The 25,660-nt window shown below is 39.1% G+C and overlaps 1 protein-coding gene across 1 annotated transcript in view; it reads right to left on the reverse strand.

Moving 5' to 3' along the window:
- The window catches only part of LOC118798670 (5'-AMP-activated protein kinase subunit gamma-1-like), a 171,932-nt gene that overhangs the window by 142,814 nt on the left and 3,458 nt on the right, over positions 1–25,660 (reverse strand). Inside the window, exon 2 of the mRNA XM_036558136.1 lies at positions 10,165–10,236. Coding sequence (XP_036414029.1) covers positions 10,165–10,236 — 72 coding nt within the window. The remainder of the gene's footprint in view (positions 1–10,164; positions 10,237–25,660) is intronic.

A 25,660-nucleotide genomic window follows, 5' to 3' on the forward strand; every position in this document is an offset into this window, starting at 1 on the left:
ATGTAATAATCTTTGACTCTAATGCTGATTTAAACTGAGGGGCTGACAACTTATTTTCTTAACTAGAACTAGGCTGGTCAGCTAGCCAACAGGCTAAAAGATGGCAAACATGCTAAGCATCTTCAACATTATTACCACAGACTTGAATTAAAGTACTCACAATATGATTCACTGTAAAACGGCAATGTAAAAGTCTAAAGAATGTCACCTGAATGTCTTACGCGCTTCAAATGTCCGAGTTTCAGTCAGAAGTAGAATCAAACCCAGGCTGAATCCCAAACGGCTCCGTACTCCCTAAATATTGTGCTGTGTAACATTAAGTTTAGAAATTCTAGCTTCTGCTGTCAAATAGTGACTGCCTGTCGAGTATGAATGTGGATGAATCCCAAAATGACTATTTTTAGCGATATTCTGCATTGTAGGGCTGCAGGAGTCTGTTTAAATTCCTATGTAGGGAGCAGGGAGCTGTTTGAGATTCAGCCCCAGCGTGAGAAAAGTGGCGTCATCAGACTGGCAGACGACTCGCGGTGGTAATTTGGAGACCACAAAGTACTTATAAACTGGAAGTTTTTGCATTAAACAGTTCTGTGTTATCATACGTTCATTGTTAGACGAAAAAGTTTTTTAAAAAATCATGAAACGTCTGCAGTTTACAGTGATTCGCGACCGAACGCTCTTCTCCTCACTCAGCGGTCAATGGTTGCTTGGCAATGACGCCATTCTCTAAAGGAACTACATTTCTTGGTGGAATACTTGTTTGTGTTGAGGAACACTAATCTTTTAAAATCATTAACAGAATTCCTTGTTATTTTGTCATGAAGGTGCGAACACTAGACGATAAGGCAAAAAGAGCACGTGGCACAAGAAAACAAAGGCAAAAGAAAGACGTAAAGAAAAGCACACGGCACAGAGAACCAAGAAAACAAAGGCTGAAACAGAGAAAGACAAAGAGCAAGACAGGATGTTACAACATAACATTGCTGCTACATTTCAGGCAAAATTCAAAACAAGAAGCTGTCTAACTTTAGCCTTGTGCTCTTCCCTCGCTGCCCTAACTGACATTTGAGTGATGTCTTAACTAATTAGTACATTTAAGCAATGTTGGCACACTGTCACTATTCGATCTACCACTCTGCCCATCATTATTGTAAACGACTGAGAAACCAAAGTGTTCCCAAACAGGAGATGAATGCGAGGACTGTTTCACTCGCATCAGCTCCAGCTTCTCTTTTCGCTCACCATGTCTCACAGCTTGGCAAATCAACCATCCAAAGCCATTGTTTTTGTTCTGAGAGCTGCGGAGTGGAAGTTTATTATATTTATTTGTTTGTTTAATGTTCCTGGTTATCACTTTTAGGAATATCATGGATTGTGTTAACTAAAACGATAGAAACCGTTTGCTCTATTAGCATTTTATAGTATGAAATCTAACTGCATTTGATTCACAGTACATACTGTCTTACAATCCCCATATTGAAAAAAACAATATTAACATGTATTTCGTCGCTGTCCAAAGAAAACCATGTATCTCCATTTTTGACGATTTTTATTTTTCTAAATCATTTCAACACACCAGCTTTCCTTTACATGTGTGAAAATGTCACTGTGATTGGACCAATAGAAATGCTCCAAAATGACAGAGATTTTGAATAAATATTCCCTTAATCAGTAATCAAATAGATTAGACATTGTAATCAACAACCAAATAGGCAGTATTGGCTAACAGAGAATATTAATTCTCTCATAAAGGGTCAGCCTTGGTCTGTCTGCATAGGAGATTCTAGACACTAGGAAGCCCCTGGGTTCACAGCTAGGCCTGTGTGTACTTACTGACCCAGTGAAGAGAGGGGCAAGCAGACCTTGAAAGGTAAAGCAGACTGGGAAAAACCAGTTGAAACCAGTTTTTAGGAGTGAGCTCAACATGCGATGACCAGATCGATGGACGAAGAGATGCATCTATTAGAGAATGAGCTAATACCAAAATTTGAGATGTAAGGTTGGGGGATATCAAACTACTCCAGATAAATGGTATATAAACTGTTGTTTGGGATGCTGTTTCTGCAGTTGGGTCTCTCGAGGCTCTGTGCCACCTGATGCTAGAATAAAGAAGAAGCCTTTTTCCCTCTTTCCACAAACTCAGCATCTGAAGACTCTTTCCTTTTTGACACCTTTTGAGAACTTAAAACAGTTATTAGTAAAAGTGTTTAGCCGGTATTAAAAGATTTTTATTCATAATATTATATATAGTAGGCCTGGGGTTGAAGGGGACAGCCCTTGGTCCTGACAATCACTTGGAACAAAACCTCTTTACACTAACTTACACCGATCAGGCATAACATTATGACCACCTCCTTGTTTCTGCGCTCATTGTCCATTTTATCAGCTCCACTTACTATATAGGTGCACTTTGTAGTTCTACAGTTACAGACTGTAGTCCATCTGTTTCTCTGCATACTTTGTTAGCCCCCTTTTACCCTGTTCTTCAGTGGTCAGGACCCCCATGGACCCTCACAGAGCAGGTATTATTTGGGTGGTGGATCATTCTCAGCACTGCAGTAACATTGATGGTGGTGTGTTAGTGTGTGTTGTCCTGGTACGAGTGGATCAGACACAGCAGTGCTGCTGGAGTTTTTAAACACTGTGTCCACTCACTGTCCACTCTATTAGACACTCCTACCTTGTCAGTCCACCTTGTAGATGTAAAGTCAGAGACGATAGCTCATCTGCTGCTGCACAGTTTGTGTTGGTCATCCTCTAGTCCTTCATCAGTGGTCACAGGACGCTGGTCACAGGACGCTGTTGACTGGATATTTTTGGTTGGTGGACTATTCTCAGTCCAGCAGTGACACTGAGGTGTTTAAAAACTCCAGCAGCACTGCTGTGTCTGATCCACTCAGACCAGCACAACACACACTAACACACCTCCACCACGTCAGTGTTACTGCAGTGCTGAGAATGATCCGCCACCCAAATAGTACCTGCTCTGTGAGGGTCCATGGGGGTTCTGACCACTGAAGAACAGGGTAAAAGGGGGCTAACAAAGTATGCAGAGAAACAGATGGACTACAGTCTGTAACTGTAGAACTACAAAGTGCACCTATATAGTAAGTGGAGCTGATAAAATGGACAGTGAGCATAGAAACAAGGAGGTGGTCATAATGTTTTGCCTGATCGGTGTAAGTTAAAAGGTAAGACCATTTTTGTCCTGTCCTGTAAATTTACTATTTGGAGATTTTTGTTTTTCTTTGGACAGCAACAATGTCTTGACACCCCAATGAGCCGCAAGTGAGAAATAATATAAAATTGTAACATACTTTTGTTACTGGTGGTGATAACTGTAGCCAAAACAAATCTCTATAAATGTTCTTGTGTTTTACATAATTTAGTCTTTTCTGCTTTGAGTTAAGTGTCACCAACAAGAGCTCTGGGGTGATGCAGCAACTGCTGAATGACACTTTCGCATGTGACGGTGTGGGAGAAGGTGTGGTTCATCATGTGTTCGTCATGTGTCTGATGGAAAAACACATTTCCACCGACAGCCATGCTTTCCCCATCGTCTGAAACATCTAAAACATCAGGTCTAAAACACGCTGACTCTTGCTTTTCAGCACTTCTTTTGCCGGCACGTCCACAACCTGTGCCATTCCCATGGCCAAAGCTTGAACAACACTGCAGAGTTCATACACAAACACACGCATACACAGCAAAGATAACCCTCAGCTGACCTTGCTGGAGACTAATCTGAAACTACATCTGTAAACAGTAGTAAAGATGCTCCATGTTTACAGTAGACGCACTGGGGCAGAGGTCACTAGCGTTTGGAATTTGAGCTAATAATCAGTGGGTAACTAGGATCTTCAGCCTCAGTGCAAAAAATGAAATAACAGATTAAATATAATATTACATTTATCAGAAGTGTCCCTTTATTACATCTTGCATGCTTTTCAGAAGACTCGCTCCAAACCCTCCACACCTCCAAAGTTCAGTCTCATTTTCTGAAGTAATCAAACACATTCAGTGATGTTGAGGTCTGGACTCTGGGGTGGTCAGTCCATTGTTCAGCTTCTTTGTTTGATGTGTCCGTCTCCTTTTCTCAGTGAGGTTCTTCTTGACAGCTACACATCCTTTCAGACCCACAGCGCTGAGTCGTCTTCTCACAGTGGAAGGATGGACAGAAACACCTGTGGATGTTTTCAGATCTGAAGCAGCTTGATCTTCTCCTCTCTCTCAGAGATGAGAGCTTTAAGTGCTGTTTATCTGACTGGGTCAGCTTTGGTGGTCTGCCAGGTCTTGCATGCTTAATCTCCTGTTTTTACACTTATTTTTCTTTTGACTTTCCTCATGCAAGTAGAAATCTAATCTCCTCAGAAATGTCTCCGGAAAAATTAATATCTTGTACTTAATTGGAAAGTAAATAAATGAAGAGTAGCCTCTGACATTTTCACAGTACTGTATATTATGGAATACTGCCCCAAATTGCATGATCAGAGATATAAAGGGTCCAATAAAGACATTAGGTACCATCTGCACTACAGGCCCAGTGTGATTGTCCCACTTGCACTGTCAGTAGTTACGCTATTACTGATAATTGCCAACCATAAGCTGGCGCCCCATGTTGTGCTTATATGCACACACTGATGAATGTGTAGTCAGTACTGGTGGGCATGTCGATTCTTTTCAACCAACCCAAATGGATGGGGGCTCCCGAGTGGTGCAACCATCTAAGTACTGGCCCTGTCATCAGGAGATTGTGAGTTTGATCCTTGGTGATGCTTCAGTCATCCATGGCCGGGAGTCCAAGACAGCATCAGGGTGGGTAGGATGGCCCCCCAATTCTAGTCAGTGCAGGCATCTGCTGGTTAGTGTTCTCCTCCAAGCGTGTTTGGCTATCCAGTGACGTTGCGTGAGCGGCAGCTTGAAAAGATGCGGTGGCGCTTCGCAGGTCTCGGAGGAAGTCTGTGCTAGTCTTCGCCCTCCTAGCACTGGTGGTACCGTCCTAACCAGTGGGTGGAACTGGATATGACTAAATTGGTGAGAAAACTGGGGAAAAATAAAAAACAACAACAAAAAAACATAACCCAACACACACTGAGCGTTTGACTCCCTGGCCAGGCAGAAATGCCACTGCTATCATTGTTAGTTGCCATTGTAATGACCCTAGATAAAATGTCTGCTAAACAAGTAAATATTTATCATATTTATCATGTTTGATTGTGTCATGGCTATGAAAAACAGATCAATAGTCTATTTGCCTTACGCTCAATGCACGTCAGATATGCGAACTTGAAAATGCGGTTACTGGTACAGATATTGACCCTGAAAAAGTGTTATAATTTACAGTTATTGGCCTAGAAATTCCATATCATCCCTAGTTTGAGCAGAAAAATCATCAAACTGTGCCGGACTTAAGCTCCCAGGGCTGGAGATGGACTTCCATTGACATTTATGGCATTTGGCTGAGGCTCTTATCCACAACGAGTTGCAATTGGATCACACATTGGATTTACACAGGTAGGCGAAGGAAACATTAGGAGTCTTGCCCAAGGACTCTACAGTGTAGAAGGCAGAGGTGTTACCCACTACACCATACCAACCCCTGTATCAGCTCTGTTTGAGCTATTGGTTTATTTATCTAGTTTCCCAAGCCTCGGCTTATTGTATCGCTGTCACTGACTGACCACTTTTAAGATAGAACTGCGCTATCCCAGCTATCCAGTTAACTTGACTGAAGGTGAAACATAAGTGACTGAGCTGGTGCAATGCAGCCATCAGCTAAAGACGAAGGTACATTCACAGTCTTAAAAATAAAGCTGCATAAATGTTTCTCAGCTCGCACATACATACATACATCATCTAAACCGCTTATCCCTCTGGGTCGCGGTGGGGTGCTGGAGCCTATCTCAGCTGTCATTGGGCAGAAGGCAACAGTCCATCGCAGGGCAGACAGACAGACATACACATTCACTCACACCTAGGGGCAATTCAGCATGTCCAATTGGCCTGACTGCATGTGTTTGGACTGTGGGAGGAAACCGGAGTACCCGGAGGAAACCCACGCAGACACGGGGAGAACAGGCAAACTCCACACAGAAATGACCCTGGTCACCCGGCCGGGAATCGAACCCAGGCCCTTCTTGCTGTGAGGCGACAGCGCTACCCACTGCGCCACCATGCTGCCCGCTCAGACATACAGTTTTCAAATAAACCCATAATTGGTATAGAACATTATGTGGAGGTTCTTTACACTTTATAAGGGTTCTTCAGCTTTGCACATCTCATTTACCAAAATAGTTCCAATTAAAATGTTCTTTGCACTCTTAAAAATAAAGGGTTATAAGTGTTTCTCAAACAGGGCGTACGGTTCTCTAAGAAACCATTAATTGGTATAGAACATTGTGTGGAGGTTCTTTAAAATGTATGTGTTTCTCATCATTACACTTCTCCTTTGCAAAAAGTCCTAAAAAACCATCCAATAAAGGTTTTTTACAAGCTTAAATGTAAAGATTCCTGAATGTTTCTTGGTTTTCAGTTGGTGTAGAACTTCATTAAGTGGACATTCTTTAAACGCCAAAAAGGTTACTTTCGATCACATATCTCATTAGGTTCTATAAAGAACCAAAATTGGTTCTTTAGTGACACTGCTTCTAAAAAAACCTTGTTGGTTCCATTCAGCATCTTCATTTTTAACAGTGATAGGAAACTAAAAGGGGTGGTTCTGTGGCGGGGGTGCCTAATCTTGGTCCTGGAGATCTTTCACCCTGCAGAGTTAAGCTCCACCCCTAATCTAACACACCTGATCCAGGTAATCAAGGCCTTCAGGAGCATGGTGTGACTCTAATATCTCCAGGGTGGTAGATCTCCATGACCAGGATTGAGCACACCTGTTCTATGGCATTGCTAAAAAGAACCCTTTTGGCCCATTATAAGGGTGAAGCACCAGCTACTGAAGATCATCCAGGGCCAGGACAGAATGCAGCACAGTGGGTTCTGCAGCTGCAGTTCAGGAAGGTTGCGGCTTGATTACAAATGAGGTTATTAGAGCAGCCTCTCATCTACAACCAATTACAGTAATAATCAAAACATCAGAACAGGGGCACAGAGAGCACGGCACCGTGGAGCTTTCAGGCAGACTGCCAAACAACGAGAGAGCATAACACACGCAGAACAAGAGAAATATTTTCACTGCATCTGCACTCACATTCAAATCCCTTCGCAAATCCTTTTTTTTCTCCAAATCTGCGGCACACAGCTCCAGGATCATCACAAGAACATCCTCACATCATCACTAATGAGATCAGCTTGGCTAAGGAATCAGAATTACACAGCGCTTATTCATTCAAAGATGACACCACATTTGCCAAAAGGACCATCTGAATATTGCTCACTGCAGTGGAAAGCCTATTGATGTACAGGCTAAATTTAATGTAATTAAAATAATCAGCAATATAATATACCAATGAGCACTGAACTGTTTTTATCTCAGGTTTTTTATTGTAATTCCATAAAATATTGTGCACCAGTCACCAGTTTTGCACTGTCTGTAAACCAAGAGCAATACTCTGCGATTTACGCTCCCGAGTCTACATTTACAGCATTTGGCAGACGCTCTTATCCAGAGTGCCTTGCAATTTGATCATTTTACACAGGCAGGTAAGGGTACTGTTAGGAGTCTTGTCCAAGGGCTCTTATTAGTATAGTGTAGGGTGCTTATCCAGGCAGGGGTTGAACCCCAGTCTACAGTGTAGAAGGCTTTATACCAACTACATTATACCAACTCCACTATACCATGAGTTGGATTAGGTAAACTGGATTTGGTGAATTAATCCAATCCAGATGCTAAAACATGACTGTGACTAAACACTGTTAAAACATGATCTACATTACATGGCCAAAAGTATGTGTACACCCATTCTATTCAGTGTGTCTTGGGTGTCTATGCACCCATTGCTAACAGGTGAATAAAATCAAGCATACAGCCATGCAATCTTCACAAACAATAGCAGCAAATGGGTTTTACTGAAGCGCTCATTGGGTGTGTTTACATGCACTTAATAAACCGATAATTGAAGAAAATCGGATTTTGTCAGTGATGCAATCAATGCGTTTACATGCGCTTGAGGAATCAGATAATGGGAAACTCCAGGTCTACATGAGTCAGATAGTAACTGGATTTCTGCTTTGCAACCAACCAATAAACTCACAGACTAAGACGTGACGTAAACATGATATAAACTCAAATTTCATGCCACAAACTTTATGTGTCACTTTACATGATGACAAATATGAACATGCATCATCTAGAAGATGAAGAATATTTAAATCCTTCATTTCATCAAGCATGTCTTTGGTTTCAGCGTCGCTCCAAAAGTGTTTTGCTGCATCTAGCAGTAACGCTGCTCGCTTATTTCCGGTACTGCCGTCTGTTTCACACGTGCAGACTGAGAAATCCGAAAGAAATCAGAGTAAGAGTTCAAATGCACTGAGAAATCTGATTACTGAGCTAAAATCCAGCCTTTTTTATCAGACTTCTTAATCGAATTTCCAGATCTTACTCCAATCTAAGAAATCAGAGTATGCTGTTTGCATGACCATTTGAATAATCAGATAACTGCAGAAATCTGATTATGATCGGATTATTGAGTGCATGTAAATGCACTCATTGACTCTAAACGTGCTCTGCTACCTGTTCATAAAGTCTTTTCATCAAATTTCTGCTCTGCTAGAGCTGCCCTGGTCAGCTGTAAGTGCTGTTATTGTAAAGTGGAGCAACAACTGCTGAGCAGTGAAATGGCCTCACAGAACAGAACCATGGAGAACTGAAGCTCATAACATGCAAAAATCATCTACCAAGTTCCACACTGCCTCTGGAAGCAACATCAGAACAATGGATTCGGTTTCCATGGCTGAGCAGCCCCACACAAGCGTAAGATCACTATACGCGATGTCGAGCATCAGCTAGAGTGCTATAAAGCACATCATCATTGGGTTCTGGATAGGTGGAGCACGTTCTCTGGAAGGGTGAATCGCACCTTTCCGCCTGGCAGTCTGACGGACAAATCTGGGTTTGGTGGAAGCAGGAGAACGCTACCTCTCCAAACGCACATACTCTTAAAAAGGATGGTTCTTCAAGGGTTCTTTAGAAAACACAATGGTTCTATAAAAAACCTTGAACGCTCAAAGGACCCTTTGCATGCACACTTAAAAAAGATCGTTCTTTAAGGGTTCTTTAGTAAAGAAAATGGTTCTATACAGATCCATGAACACCCAAAGAACCCTTTTCATGATTTAAGAGTTCTTTGCATCATGAAGGGGTTCTTCAGATTGATGGAGAACGTGCTGAAGATGGTGCTATACAGAACCTTTATGGAAAGTTTTCTATATAGCACCAAAAAAGGGTTCTTCAATTGTTACAATGTCAAGCTTGAAACAATAGCAGAACCATTTTCAAAAAGGTACTATATAGAACCATATACAACACATTCTCCATCAATCTGAAGAACACTTTCATGATGCAAAGAAACCTTTAAGGTTCTATATAGCACTCAAAAGGGTTCTTCTATTGTTGCAAGCTTGACATCGTACAATAGAACAACCCTTTTGGGTACTATATAGAACACTTTTCAAAAAGGTTTGTATAGAGTCATATACAGCATGTTCTTAAGAACCCTTTCATGATGCAAAGAATCCTTTAATCATGCAAAGGGCTCTTTGAGCATTCATGGTTCTTTATAGAACCATTTTTTTAAATAAAGAACCCTTAAGAACCATCTTTTGTAGTGAGTGTAGTAAAGAGTAACTGCAGTTTGGTGGAGGAGGAATAATGGTCCTTTTAAATTGCCTCCGCAACCATGACATTCCAGGGAATCATATGCTATATGAATTATAACTTCTGTCTGATTCAGCCCCAAAAGCCTGGCTCCATAAAGGAGAAAGCCTGTCCACTTTAGTGTGGTACAACTTGTCCTGCCTGCACGGAACCCTGACTCCAACCCCGTACAGCAACTTTGTGATGAATCAAAATGCCGACTGCACTCAGAGTCCATTCCCAATCTGCTCTAATGCCTGAACGGAAGCAGAAAGCCTTCCCAGAAGAGAATAGGCTGTTATAATGGGAGGGGGGGGGTTAGATTGAATAACTGGGGTTAAGTGTTAAAGTGACATTACCTTACGCATACTGTCCTTCTCAGCATGCTCACAGTCGCCCTCTAGGAAAGGCATGGCAAACGTGCTCAGGTCCTGGAAAAGGTAAACAAAAAAACATCCATAATTAAACCTAACAGCCACAGTTATGCTTTAACAAGCCGAGGCTTGGATGAGCAAACAAGCAGAACATGTAAAAGATTTTAAGACCTAACAAAAGTGAAAGTAATTGATGTTACACATGGCTGCATGTCTTTTAAAGTCTTGTGAGGTAAATTACCAGTGTTCAGTTTACTCCCACATGTGGGCCTATTGTACACTCAGATAAACAGTAGGAGAAAGTTTAATACTGTCATTTTAATCTTTTTTCATTGTCCCATTCTCTGTAGATTTTATTCATACAGATAAAGAAGCACAGACTAGAGCATGCACAGATGGAGTCAATCAGCCAAGACATGTTTTGTGTCCAAAATCTGCTTCTTCAGTTTTGCGCTGGAGTTTATGCAGCCAAAAAATGATGGAATGATATACCTCACCAATTAGCACTATGTGCTCCCTGATGCTGCATGACATACTGTTATCTGTAAAAAGCAGTTTTTCATACATACAAACTTGAATATGACATTTGCCTGCACATTTTAGTATATAATTTCCTTTACACGAGCCACATTTTATGTTTTCATTATGTAAATTCAGCAAAAAAACAGTATTTTTGCTTTAAAATGTGCAGAAGTGTGCTCTATGTAGAAGAATATGTGCTTCTTTTCACGTAGAGAAAAACAAACCACCACCATCACCATCATCATGGACAAGAGGAGCATGTTTAGTGGCAGGTTGCTGTCAGAGCTGCTCAACGGACTCAGGATGTCCTTTGTCCCTCGAGCCATTAGGCTCTTCAACTCTTCCCAGTGGGGCCAGAAGAGAAGAAGGATGAGGAGAGATGAGGACTGAATCTCTCATGCTAAATTACAGGTTTATTTTATCTGTCTGCACATATGGACACCTTACTGTACATACTGCACTTCTGCACACCTTATCGCACATCTTGCACATCTGGACACTCCACATCTGGACTCCACACCTAGTCACTTTATTTCAGTACCAATATATGAGCATATTTATTTAGTATTGTCATTGTGTGCTGTTACCTGCGCCTCCTTGTCCATTCATTATTGCACTGCATTTTTATCTCAGGATAGATCTACTGCATATTTTTTGTAAATTTTTAGTTGTATATATGCCTGTAGATTTTTTGTATATATTCTTCGAGATGTTCTATGGATGCTGTTATTAATATATAAATGAATATATCTTCAGCAGTGAATGTCAATACAGCTTTGTTCCACAACTGTTAGTACTTTCAGAGTCGTGAATCCTCAGCCAAAGCTGTCCAGTATGGGTGTGGACAGAATAACAGACACACCACTGAATACACATTACAGTAATGCAGTCATGTACTGCAACATTATCTGCAAATACACCGATCAGGCATAACATTATGACCGCCTCCTTGTTTCTACGCTCATTGTCCATTTTATCAGCTCCACTTATTATATAGGTGCACTTTGTAGTTCTACAGTTACAGACTGTAGTCCATCTGTTTCTCTGCATACTTTGTTAGCCCCCTTTTACCCTGTTCTTCAGTGGTCAGGACCCCCATGGACCCTCGCAGAGCAGGTACTATTTGAGTGGTGGATCAGCACTGCAGTAACACTGACGTGGTGGTGGTGTGTTAGTGTGTGTTGCGCTGGTACGAGTGGATCAGACACAGCAGTGCTGCTGGAGTTTTTAAACACTGTGTCCACTCACTGTCCACTCTATCAGACACTCCTACCTTGTCAGTCCACCTTGTAGATGTCAAGTTAGAGATGATAGCTCATCTGCTGCTGCACAGTTTGTGTTGGTCATCCTCTAGTCCTTCATCAGTGGTCACAGGACGCTGGTCACAGGACGCTGTTGACTGGATATTTTTGGTTGGTGGACTATTCTCAGTCCAGCAGTGACACTGAGGTGTTTAAAAACTCCAGCAGCACTGCTGTGTCTGATCCACTCGCACCAGCGCAACACACACTAACACCACCACCACCACGTCAGTGTTACTGCAGTGCTGAGAATGATCCGTCACCCAAATAGTACCTGCTCTGTGAGGGTCCATGGGGGTTCTGACCACTGAAGAACAGGGTAAAAGGGGGCTAACAAAGTATGCAGAGAAACAGATGGACTACAGTCTGTAACTGTAGAACTACAAAGTGCACCTATATAATAAGTGGAGCTGATAAAATGGACAATGAGCGTAGAAACAAGGAGGAGGTCATAATGTTACGCCAGATCGGTGTATTAGAGCAAAAATCTATGAAGATACATATCTTCAGAGTTTATGTACTATACAAAAGGTTACATAAGGACAAAAAACACAAGAGTAAACCATATCACACAAATAATGCGGCTCCAAATCAGTCAAATAATCTCAAAGGAAGCTTTTCTAGCCCTTGATGGGGCTCAAATTGCACTAAAGCTAACCTGTAAAATGGCCAAACCGCCAATCCAGAAATAATCCAGCCAGCAGGACGAGTCATGATCCACAAGTCACCCCCTCCCTCACTCTGCTCTCTCGGATGAAGTACTTTGCAGCCACTACGGATCGCTTTCACTTAAAACATCTGCAGAGCAACGACGAGCAGGAAATGTTGACACTGCCAAGCAAACCGGTTTGTAAGTGAAACTTGAGCTCACAGCCGAGCGACTGCGCTGCATTTTTTCCCTCGAGCTGGCAACCCTGTTACCCACTGACTACGATAAATCTCACTCATGTTTGAGATTACGACCGTGCAATGTGGTGATCTCCCATGAGCACGAGGCTGAGGATATATGATAACACTATACTTAAAGGCTACCTACATAGGGACTTCATGACACTGAATAATAAGAAATGAACAATATATTTAAAATGCACTACTTGAATATTTATGAGCTGATATTTATCGTTATCATGATCAATTACATCACAATTTGTCCTAATATGCTTTTCTGAGTATATTGTGGACATTGTTGGTAATAAAACATTTCCGAACTGCATTTATGATTACATAGATAATAATTAGTCCTATTTAAGTGGATTTAGTGTCAAATGTTAACCAGAAATTACTGTATACATAGTTTTTGATAGCATTTTTTTAAATGTGGCATTCCTTTGTCTTTTCAGATATCAGGAAAACATGTAAAATATGCATTGTGACATTGTGTATCGTGAAAACTTCTTGAAGTATTGTGATGTCACATTTTTGCCATATCGCCCACCTCTAAGCTTATGTCAGTACTCATAAGAATACATCCTCATGTCTCCATTTTTGTCATTTTCTTCTTTTTTGCATAATTTAAAAGCTCCTTTAATCTTTGCGTTATGTTAAAACTTCATGATGAACGGATGAACACCAATGGTCCCAAAAAAAAATCTTGTTCCTTTAACTTGTATAAGTACAAGATTAAGTTGTGAATCCCTCAGTTTGATGCACATTCTGAGAATAATAATAATAATAATAATAATAATAATAATGTAGGATAAAGAGTCGAAAAAAGGCCTAAAAAACAGTAACATCAGGAGAAAGTCTAAAAAAATTATCAGTACATAAATTACACATTAAATTGTCATTTGCTATGTTGTTATGGTCAAGTGACAAAAATATAGTATTGATGGTAGCGCAGCACACTAATGCTATTGATATAATATTCTTGCGATTGTGATGTACCTTGCTAAAGCTTATAACATATAAACTGGCACTGATGTAGCTGAATGTATTCACATTACTTGGACCACATGCATCCCTTGATTCATTAAAACTTCCACAGGACACTGATCTGGAATGTCCATTTGATCAGTACTGCGAAGGCCAAAACTGCAATAACAATTAAGGAAATGCATCCACCAACTTGATCTCTGTCTGCTACACCTACACTCTCAGAAATAAAGGTAGTAAACTGGCACTGGGTCAGTGCCCCTCTTGTCACTGGGGTGGGACCCTCAAGGGTCCATCTCAGTACCTTTAGTCAGGGAACATAACTGAACCATAATCCACTGAAATGATATGTTCTAAGCTGTACTGACTCCACACACCCCGTCTCGTCTCCAGGCTTTTATTTTACTGTTCTGTTTTAAAACATTCGGTTATGAAAAGGTACAAATACGAACTTTTCACCTGGAAAAACTTATTTAATTTTCAAAATTGGACCTTAAACCCACTGTTGTACCTTTGAGAGAACATTTACATTGTTTGTACCTTGATGAATAAAAATGTACTACAAACCTTTATTTCTAACAGTGTACATCATACAGTTTATGACTATAGAAAATAATTTTGATGTATTTCCATGATACAGATAATCTGTCTTAAAACTCATTAGAAACCTGGTCAGTTCTATTCTTTTAGAAAGTTTAGAAAATTATGGCCCAGTAATCGGCCTTATGCGGTATATAGAGATTAGGTTGAAAAACACTAGACTATTCCTTTTATAAACAATCCCAAGCAGGAGCTTGAAAGTGATGCTCCAAAGTATGTTCGAAATTGAGAGCTAAAGGAATCAGAACCTTATCTAGACCAACTTCCTTACAAACTGGGATACATTCCAGTAAGAAAGCATAGCTAAGAGAGAAGAAAGAACAAATACATACAAGATGGGACGATGCAGGATGGGATGAATAAAGAGTCCATTCAACATCACCAATTAAGGCCACACACAGTATATACCATTGAAAACAAGCAGTCCTAAGTGTAACCATATGTCCCTTGGTGTAACCACATATTCCTAAGTGTGACCATATGTTCCATGGTGTAACCACATATTCATAAGTGTAACCACATATTCCTAAGTGTAACAATATGTTCCATGGTGTAACCACATATTCATAAGTGTAACCATATGTTCCATGGTGTAACCACATATTCATAAGTGTAACCATATGTTCCATGGTGTAACCACATATTCATAAGTGTAACCACATATTCCTAAGTGTAACCATATGTTCCATGGTGTAACCACATATTCATAAGTGTGACCACATATTCCTAAGTGTAACAATATGTTCCATGGTGTAACCACATATTCATAAGTGTAACCATATGTTCCATGGTGTAACCACATATTCATAAGTGTAACCATATGTTCCATGGTGTAACCACATATTCAAAAATGTAACCACATATTCCTAAGTGTGACCATATGTTCCATGGTGTAACCACATATTCATAAGTGTGACCACATATTCCTAAGTGTAACCATATGTTCCATGGTGTAACCACATATTCCCAAGTGTAACCATATAAGCAGATATTAGAACCACTAATATAAACCATCTAATATAAAAGAGATGATCAACACAACATTTAGCTACACTGAGGATTTGGCCTATATGTATTGAATTTCCACATGAATAAAACATATTAAATCATCACAGTCGCTAAAATTAAGTAAAAAACAAAATTCAATTCACTCAACATGTAAAGAAGCTCTGTAACTCTAGACCAACTTCCTTCTGAACAGTGTTACATTCCAAAAAGGAGCCAGTCCACATAGCTCAGATGAAGAAATAACAAATCTATACGATCAAAAACTAAACTAAAAAAAAAGAACTTACACACAAAGAGTCATGGAAATCACCCTCCATTGTGCTGCCGACAGTGTGGGGTTAACAGGCTCGCTCGTACTCTAAGCTACAACTGGGTTCACTTCGACCAAGCAGTGTACCAAAGGTCATTAAAATGCTAAGGCACTCTAAATGTGACTCAGCAAGAAGCAAATACCTCACTTCAGACCAAGCAATGAACACACAAAGTGCGAGAACATCTGATCATAATGACAAGTGCCTCTTTTGTCCTGACACACAAGACACGATTGTTTGGCAGTCTCTTTGTAAGCGCTAAATGCAACACTTGAAACGGATTCATCCAACCCTGCTGAAATGATCCCTCTTTGTAGACTAACTGGCAAAACTGCCTGTCATCTATTGTGCCACCCAGGCGTAGCTTAAAGAACAGCTACATAATGCATAATCATTTTGCACAAAGAATAATTTCACACATATGATTTCTACAAAACGCAGGCAGGATTTCAATAGACCTTTTCCATTCGCTTCGCACCAAGGTTTGGAAACGTGTCCCTGCTAAAAGGCTCTCTCAGCATGGCAGCAGGTCAAGGCTGACTGCCAACAAAGGCCAGCAGGATGAGATGAATAAAGAGCCCTGTCAACATCACCAATTAAGGCCACACACAGTATGTGCCATTGGAAGAAAATGTCCTAAGTGTAACCATATGTCCCATGGTGTAACCATATATTGCTAAGCGTAATCATATAAGCAGATATTAGAACTGTTACCTAATTTAAGAGAGGTGAACAACAGAATATAGAGTTACACATAATATATACATTGAAAAAAAAGTTATGCACTGAATTTACTTGATTTAAATGCACATGAATGAAACATATTACATCAACACAGTCGTCAAAACATATTTAACTCAATTAAATTCACTCAGACTTTAATTAGAGCAAATTTGCTGTAATTTTGATGTAATTATTTCACTCAAACGAAGAAACGATGTACATATTTAACCAAGTAAATTCAATGCATTACTTTTTCAATATAGTCCATATTCTGTTGATCAGCTCTCATACTATGTCTTAGTTCTCCCCTGAAAATATATCTTAACATCATCTTTCTCAGTTTAATTTTCACCAAGTTTCCATGGAAACACGATGGACCTACACTGAGTTTTTCAGTTCTTACATCTGAACTGAAATGCAGGAATCCTGCACCTTTCAAAGTCTTTGACAATCGTTTTGCACAATCTTCCGACCCCGACAGAACAGTGATCTAATTCCCTCAGCCCGATAACACGGCCTGGTCAAGACGAAAGCAGATATGCTGAGCCTTTTATTGATGAGACCTGCGGAACAATCATCCAGATCAATAAACGCTGCTTCAGAGCATGACGCTTCCTTACCTACAGCCAAGCAAAGACGACAGCGAGAAAGATAAGCCGTCCCGCTCCGGCCGCCCCGTCTCCACGGGCTCGATACGCAGAGTGCGCTACCACAATCTGCTCTGCATCTTTGAAGCTGTTTGCTGCCAGTGCAAAATGAGCCTGCCAATAAAGCCTCCTCCACTTGGACGAGAGCAAGAAGTGCCCAAGACGAAGTGAAGCTCAAAGCAGAGTGGGTCCGTACTGCTGGAGTGGCGCTTAATGACAAGGGCTCTGCTGTAATAAGATAGTCAACAAAACTGCTGCCTCAAGCACTTGCAAATCCTATTTGATGATCCCAGGGCCACTCTTGCTGGGCAAGGCCAGCCGGGCCTGACTGACAAGCCTGCACCTCCCTCAAAGAGGATGGAGCATGATAGACATGATGTGTGTGTGTGTGTGTGTGTTTGTTTTTGTACATCTACAGGTACTGACTTTACAGAAGCAGAGAAAAAGGGCTAATCTATAATGTGAGGCCCTACAAAACAGATCTGACATTGTAAAGTGATTTTACACAAACTATTTTTTTTTTTTACTGAATGGACAAAGCCACTTCTTTGGATAGAAAAATTCATTTGACAAATTTTGAAAATTCATACATATATATGTATGTATATGTATGTATATATTTACAGTATACATGTACATATACACATACGTACATATACAAATATATGAAACATTCTAAACAAGTATTGATATTAACAATATGTATGATAGGTACATGCACTTGTATATATAATACCCATAGACATATAGAGGACAAGTAATTATATATGATACCTGTTAAACTTTCTAGGTTCCAATTAAGTAACTACTAATTAATATATTGCGTGTGTAAATTATATATATAATATATATATATATATATATATATATATATACAGTATACATGTACATACATACATGCATACAAATACATATATATGAAATATTCTGAGCACGTATCGATACTAACAATGTGTATAATAGGTACATTAATATATCGTGTGTGTAAATATGTATATATATATATATATATATGTGTGTGTGTGTTTTATTTTACTTGAGAAAATTATATTATAATGGCTGTTTATCTAATGTATCTATCTAGTCAATAAGCATTTATTTGTTTTTAGAAAAAATCTTATATTACAATAAATACAAATACTGAGAGTCAGTTAATTGTTTATTTTATCTAAAAAGGACCACTCAAAAAAATGATTGTGGGCATCCAGGAGAAATCTAGAACCAAAGTTTGTTCTTCAAACTAGCTCACAACATTTCATCTGCTGTTACTTTTTACTGTATTTATGTTTATTTGCAATTACTCTAATGATATATGGTGTATGAATGACCCCACATCCTCTCGTTGTATAAAAACAAACTGTATGTGTGTGTGTGTGTGTGTGTGTGTGTGTATACGCAGATCCATCACAGCATCAGGGCTATCTGTCAGGCCCATCTGTTTGTGTGGGGAGTGGTGGAGGATCTAGTAAATACCTGCACTGAAGATAAAAGACTGAGCTTCATGGTGAAGCTTTATGGATTTAGCTGAAGTTAACCACCTCCAGCCTTCAGCCTTCAGCCCATTTAGGTGGAGCGGATTATGTAACAGCAGTGACCTCATGCCCCACCCCCCCTTCCCCAAACTGCTGAATTATCATTTTCCAACACGCTGTTTTGACCCTGCAAGGGTCAAAAGGTCAAAGGATCCCTGCTGAGTCGAGTGATGGTGCACCACAAACACCCTGTTTGTCGGTGGAGTTTATTCAGGCTCTCTGGTGTTACTAGAATAAACAGCTCCCATCGAAACAGCGCACACTCGTAAACACACACACTTCCAGGCACAGGCGCTGGCGCGCTGCCAAAGGGAGATGAAGAAGACACACAACCAAAATACCAGCGGACTGTTTGGCTGAGCATCAAGCGGAGCGCTTCCTGAGGGACGAGCGTCCCGCCCTGCAGAACAGCAGAGCTGCTGGCCTGTGATAAGCCACACCCACTTTACCCAGAGGCCCTCCCACCGAGGCATCTGACACAGAGATGAGCAGTGCCATCCTGAGACTGGAACCATCACGACTACGAAAACAGAGGACACACAAGCAGACAACTCTTCTCTCACTCCAGTCGTTTATACAGTGCATGTTAGACAGTCTTTACATATGGCATTCACAGCTATTAGGGGTGTAGAAATGCTTATGCATTGATCGGGAGACGATTCTAATGCACTGATGATTTCAGAATGTTGATCAATGTTGATATTAATACTCAATAAAGAATGTTTTGGCCAAAATAACATTCTCATGGTATTTTTAAATGTAGAAATCCCCAAAAGCCTCATATACTGTACTTATGGTCATATGCCATTACGTTCATTTCTCCAGTCACATTTGTATAATCAGTATATTTTTCAATTGTGAAATTTTTACTGTATTTAGGTTTATTTGCAATTATTCTAAAGATATTATTCTAAAGATGCTCATGTTTTTTTTCCAAATAAAAACACACTCATTACTGAAAAAAGCAGTCCCATTTCTTCTTTTTACCCCTACCCCTTGTTTTCGAGTGTCACAGAACTGAGTTATAAGGGGTTGTCTAATGGTTTTCTACTGGTTTCTAATGGTTGTCTAATGGTTTTCTAATTGTTTTCTGAAGGTTTTCTAATGGTTGTCTAATGGTTTTCTGAAAGTTTTCTAATGGTTTTCTGATGGTTTTCTAATGGTTCTCTAACGGTTTTCTGATGGTTTTCTAACGGTTGACTAATGGTAGTCTAATGGTTTTCTGAAGATTTTCTAATGGCTGTATAATAATTTTCTAATGGTTGTCTGATGGTTTTCTGAAGGTGTTCTAATGGTTGCCTAAAGGTTGTCTTATGTTTTTCTGAAGGTTTTGTAATGTTTGTCTAATGGTTTTCTAATGGTTTTCTGAAGATTTTCTAATGGTCATCAAATGGTTTCAAATGGCTGTCTAATGCTTTTCTAATGGTTGTCTAATAGTAGTCTAATGGTTTTCTGAAGATTTTCTAATGGTTGTCTAATGGTTTTCTAATGGTTGTGAAATGGCTGTCTAATGGTTGAAATCTTCCCTCTGAAATGGGACCCTCAAATAAAAAGAGCATTACTTCATTAACAGCTACCAGCGCTGCTCTGTAGGTGACCCTGCCAGTCTGCAGTGACAGCAGAGGAGGGTAAAGTTCAGCTCCTCACTGCTGGGCTTTAGTTACATTTAGGGCATCATATGACTTCAAAGAGGGGGGCAGTTATTTATTATCACCCACCCACTAATTCTTCAGTGATATGAAGCTGAAGTCAGATATTCACCAGCTTCTCGTTCAAATTTTCCTGCTCCACCTTAAATTAAAACCAATTAAGATGGAGCGGGAAATTCAGCTAGCTAGCTACTGAGACATCAGCATACAAGTAGCGATTTTTTATGCTTGTTATGAAGAAAAGGACCATAATACATTGAAAGGACATTAAACTAAGACAATATAATGGTTATCATAATTTTTAACTGAGAAAATTACATTTGTGGGTTTCTTTGGTCTCTTCTGCAGCCACTCGTGAAAAATCTCCGTATGGAGGGCCATGTAGCCCTAACACTTCACCCTACCCCTCTATCTCAACAAGAATCGGGACACCCTACCCCTAGGCATGAACACACAAAACTGAGGGATAGGGCTAAGTGGTAGGGGCGAGGGGTGAAATGGGTTTGGGCCCAAAACGTTTCACCATCAGATAAACAGTACGGAACAATGAATTTCTCTCAGGTCTTTGAAATCTCAGCTCAGTTTATTAGTTAGATAAAATAGTTTAAATATAGCATAATAAGCTATAACAGTTTAATATGATATGAACATTGCAGATGTTATACTGACCACCAAATTCAACAGGCAATGATCTGCGGATTAAACGGAGACAAGCTTTCACAATATTCCACTCGAGACTAGTAGACCATCCGAAATCACCAGAGCATTTGAAAAATGTCAAAGAATAAATCCTCCTGAAGATTTCTGAATCAACAGTTGTCTGTGAGTTATACTGTGACTAGTTTGCTTCTTGCGTCAACAGATAATTGCATTTTTCTCCAGCACGTGATAAGATAATGAGATTCATTAGTGCAACATGACACTAACCCAAGTAGACTACTCGCTGAGCCGCAGAGGAAAACCAAGATTTCTGCAAGATCTCATTACAGCTTACTGCACTCAGCCAACCCGAGGTCAGTGCTTTTACTCAGATTTCATTATATCAACAGGTGGCACACCATGCACACCCTGTCAGGTTCATAAAATGCAACAAGTCATCTAATTCATCATCTTTTTTATCTCTGAGCCACACAGTCACCACTATTTTCGACACATACACCGATCAGGCACAACATTCTGACCACCTCCTTGTTTCTACACTCATTGTCCATTTTATCAGCTCCACTTACTATATAGGTGCACTTTGTAGTTCTACAGTTACAGACTGTAGTCCATCTGTTTCTCTGATACTTTGTTAGCCCCCTTTTACCCTGTTCTTCAGTGGTCAGGACCCCCATGGACCCTCACAGAGCAGGTACTATTTGGGTGGTGGATCATTCTCAGCACTGCAGTAACACTGATGTGGTGGTGGTGTGTTAGTGTGTGTTGTGCTGGTCTGAGTGTATCAGACACAGCAGTGCTGCTGGAGTTTTTAAACACCTCAGTGTCACTGCTGGACTGAGAATAGTCCACCAACCAAAAACATCCAGCCAACAGCGTCCTGTGGGCAGCGTCCTGTGGGCAGCGTCCTGTGACCACTGATGAAGGACTAGAGGATGACCAACACAAACTGTGTTCCCAGCAACACATAATGTGTTCTCATGGGACAGGATGAATGAAAGGGTCATAAGAGTAATAAAAAGTCACATAAAACAATATGTAATATATTAATAATTACTAATATATGTAATACATATTGTATTTCTGAAGGTTTTCTAATAGCTGTCTAATGGTTGTTTAATTGTTTTGTGGTGGTTTTCTAATGGTTGTGTAATGGTTTTCTAATGGTTGTCTAACGGTTTTCTGAAGGTTTTCTAATGGTTGTCTAATGACTGTCCAATGTTTTTCTAATGGTTGTGTAATGGCTGTCTAATGATTTTCTAATGGTTGTTTAATGGTTTCCTGAAGGTTTTCTAATGATTTCCTATTGGTTGTCTAATGGTTTTCTGAAGGTTTTCTGATGGTTGTCTAAGGGTTTTCTAATGGTTGTCTAGTGGTTTTCTGAAGGTTTTCTAATCATTGTGTAATAACTGTCCAATGTTTTCCTAATGGTTGTGTAATGGCTGTCTAATGATTTTCTAATGGTTGTCTAATGTTTGTCTAATGGTTTTCTGAAGGTTTTCTAATGGTTTCCTATTGGTTGTCTAATGGTTTTCTGAAGGTTTTCTAATGGCTGTCTAATGGTTTTGTGATGGTTTTCTAATGGTTGTCTAATGGTTTTCTGATGGTTCTCTAATGGTCGTTTAATGGTTGTCTAATGGCTGTCTAATGGTTTTCTGAAGATTTTCTAATGGTTGCTAATGGTTGTCTGATGTTTGTTTAATGGTTTTCTGAAAGTTTTCTAATGGCTGTCTAATGGTTTTCTGAAGGTTTTCTAATGTTTGTCTAATGGTTTTCTACTGGTTTCTAATGGCTGTCTAATGGTTTTCTAATCGTTTTCTGAAGGTTTTCTAATGGTTATCTAATGGTTTTTGAAAGTTTTCTAATGGTTTTATGATGGTTTTCTAATGGTTCTCTAATGGTTTTCTGATGGTTTTCTAATGGTTGTTTAATGGTTTCCTGATGGTTTTCTAATGGTTGTCTAATGGCTCTCTAATGGTTTTCTAATGGTTATCTAATGGTAGTCTAATGGTTTTCTGAAGATTTTCTAATGGCTGTATAAAAATTTTCTAATGGTTGTTTTAAAGTTTTCTAATGGTATTCTGAAGGTTTTCTAATGGTTGTCTAATGGTTTTCTGAAGGTGTTCTAATGGTTGCCTAAAGGTTGTCTTATGTTTTTCTGAAGGTTTTGTAATGTTTGTCTAATGGTTTTCTAATGGTTTTGTGAAGGTTTTCTAATGGTCAAATGGTTTCTAATGGCTGTCTAATGCTTTTCTAATGGTTGTCTAATAGTAGTCTAATAGTTTTCTGATGATTTTCTAATGGTTGTCTAATGGTTTTCTAATGGCTGTGTAATGGCTGTCTAATGGTTTTCTGAAGATTTTCTAATGGCTGTTTAATAATTTTCTAATGGTTGTCTAATGGTTTTCTAATTGTTGCCTAATGGTAGTCTAATGGTTTTCTAAAGGTTTTCTAATGGCTGTTTAATGATTTTCTAATGGTTGCCTAATGGTTTTCTGAATGTTTTTCTAATGGTTTTATAATGGTTGTCTTATGTTTTTTTAAAGGTTGTCTAATGGTTTTCTGAAGATTTTCTAATGGCTGTCTAATGGTTTCTAATGGTTTTCTAATGGTTTTCTGAAGGGATTCTAATGGTAGTCTAATGGTTTTCTAATGGCTGCCTAATGGTTATTTATTGGATTTTCTGATGGTTTTCTAATTGTTGTCTAATGATTTTCTAATGGTTGTCTAATTGTTGTGTAATGGTTTTTTCAATGTTTTCTGATGGCTGTCTAATGATTTTATAATAGTTTTTGAATACTTTTCTGAAGGTTTTCTAATGGTTGTCTAATGGGTGTCTAATGATTTTCTAATGGTTGTCTAATGGTTTTGAGAAAGTTTTCTAATGGTTTTCTAATGATTTTCTGGTGGTTTTCTAATGGTCGTTTAATGGTTTCTGATGGTTTTTCAATGATTTCTAATGGTTTTTTAATGGTTGTCTAATGCTTTTCTGAAGGTTTTCTAATGACTTTCCAATGTTTTTCTAATGGTTCTGTACTGCCTGTGTAATGATTTTCTAATGGTTGTCTAATGTTTTTCTAATGGTTTTCTGAAGGTTTTCTAATGGTTGCCTAATGGTTTTCTAACGGCTGTCTAATGGTTGTTTAAAGGTTTTCTGATGGTTTTCTAATGGTTTCTAATGGTTGTCTAATGGTTTTCTGAAAGTTTTCTAATGGTTCTCTAATGGTTTTCTGATGGTTTTCTAATGGTCGTTTAATGGTTTTCTGATGGTTTTCTAATGGTTTCTAATGGTTGTCTAGTGGTTTTCTAATGGTAGTCTAATTGTTTTCTGAAGGTTTTCTAATGGTTGTCTAATGACTGTCCAATGTTTTTCTAATGGTTGTGTAATGGCTGTCTAATGATTTTCTAATGGCTGTCTAATGGTAGTTTAATGGTTATCTGATGGTTTTTTAATGGTTGTCTACTGGTTTCTAATGGTTGTCTAATGGTGTTCTGATATTTTTAATGGTCGTTTAATGGTTTTCTGATGGTTTTCTAATGGTTGTCTAATGGGTTTCTGAAAGTTTTCTATTGGTTCTCTAATGGTTTTCTGATGGTTTTCTAATGGTTTCTATTGGTTGTCTAATGGTTTTCTGATGTTTTTTAATGGTCGTTTAATGGATGGTTGTCTAATGGGTTTCTGAAAGTTTTCTAATGGTTTTCTAATGGTTCTCTAATGGTTTCTAATGGCTGTCTAATGGTTGTTTAATGGTTGTGTAATGGCTTTCTAATGGTTGTGTAATGGCTGTCTAATGATTTTCTAATGGTTGTTTAATGGTTTTCTGAAGGTTTTCTAATGGTTTCCTAATAGTTGTCTAATGGTTTTCTAATGGTTGACTAATGGTTGCCTAATGGTTTTCTGATGGTTTTCTAATGGTTTCTAATGGTTGTCTAATGGTTTTCTAAAGGTTGTCTAATCGTTGTCTAATGGTTTTCTGAAAGTTTTCTAATGGTTCTCTAATGGTTTTCTGATGGTTTTCTAATTGTCGTTTAATGGTTGCCTGATGGTTTTCTAATGGTTTCTAATGGTTGTCTAATGGTTATCTAATGATTGTCTAATGGTTTTCTGAAGGTTTTCTAATGGTTGCCTAATGGTTTTCCAACGGCTGTCTAATGGTTGTTTAAAGGTTTTCTGATGGTTTTCTAATGGTTTCTAATGGTTGTCTAATGGTTTTCTGAAAGTTTTCTAATGGTTCTCTAACGGTCTTCTGATGGTTTTCTAATGGTCGTTTAATGGTTTTTTGATGGTTTCTGATGGTTTCTAATGGTTGTCTAGTGGTTTTCTAATGGTAGTCTAATTGTTTTCTGAAGGTTTTCTAATGGTTGTCTAATGACTGTCCAATGTTTTTCTAATGGTTTTCTAATGGCTGTCTAATGGTAGTTTGATGGTTATCTGATGGTTTTCTAATGGTTGTCTAATGGTTTCTAATGGTTGTCTAATGGGTTTCTGAGTTTTCTAATGGTCGTTTAATGGATGGTTGTCTAATGGGTTTCTGGAAGTTTTCTAATGGTTCTCTAATGGTTTCTAATGGCTGTCTAATGGTTGTTTAATGGTTATCTGATGGTTTTCTAATGGTTGTCTAATGATTTTCTAATGGTAGTCTAATGGTTTTCTGA

This window comes from Colossoma macropomum, unplaced genomic scaffold (assembly GCF_904425465.1).
Source record: "Colossoma macropomum unplaced genomic scaffold, Colossoma_macropomum, whole genome shotgun sequence".
NCBI lineage: Eukaryota > Metazoa > Chordata > Actinopteri > Characiformes > Serrasalmidae > Colossoma > Colossoma macropomum.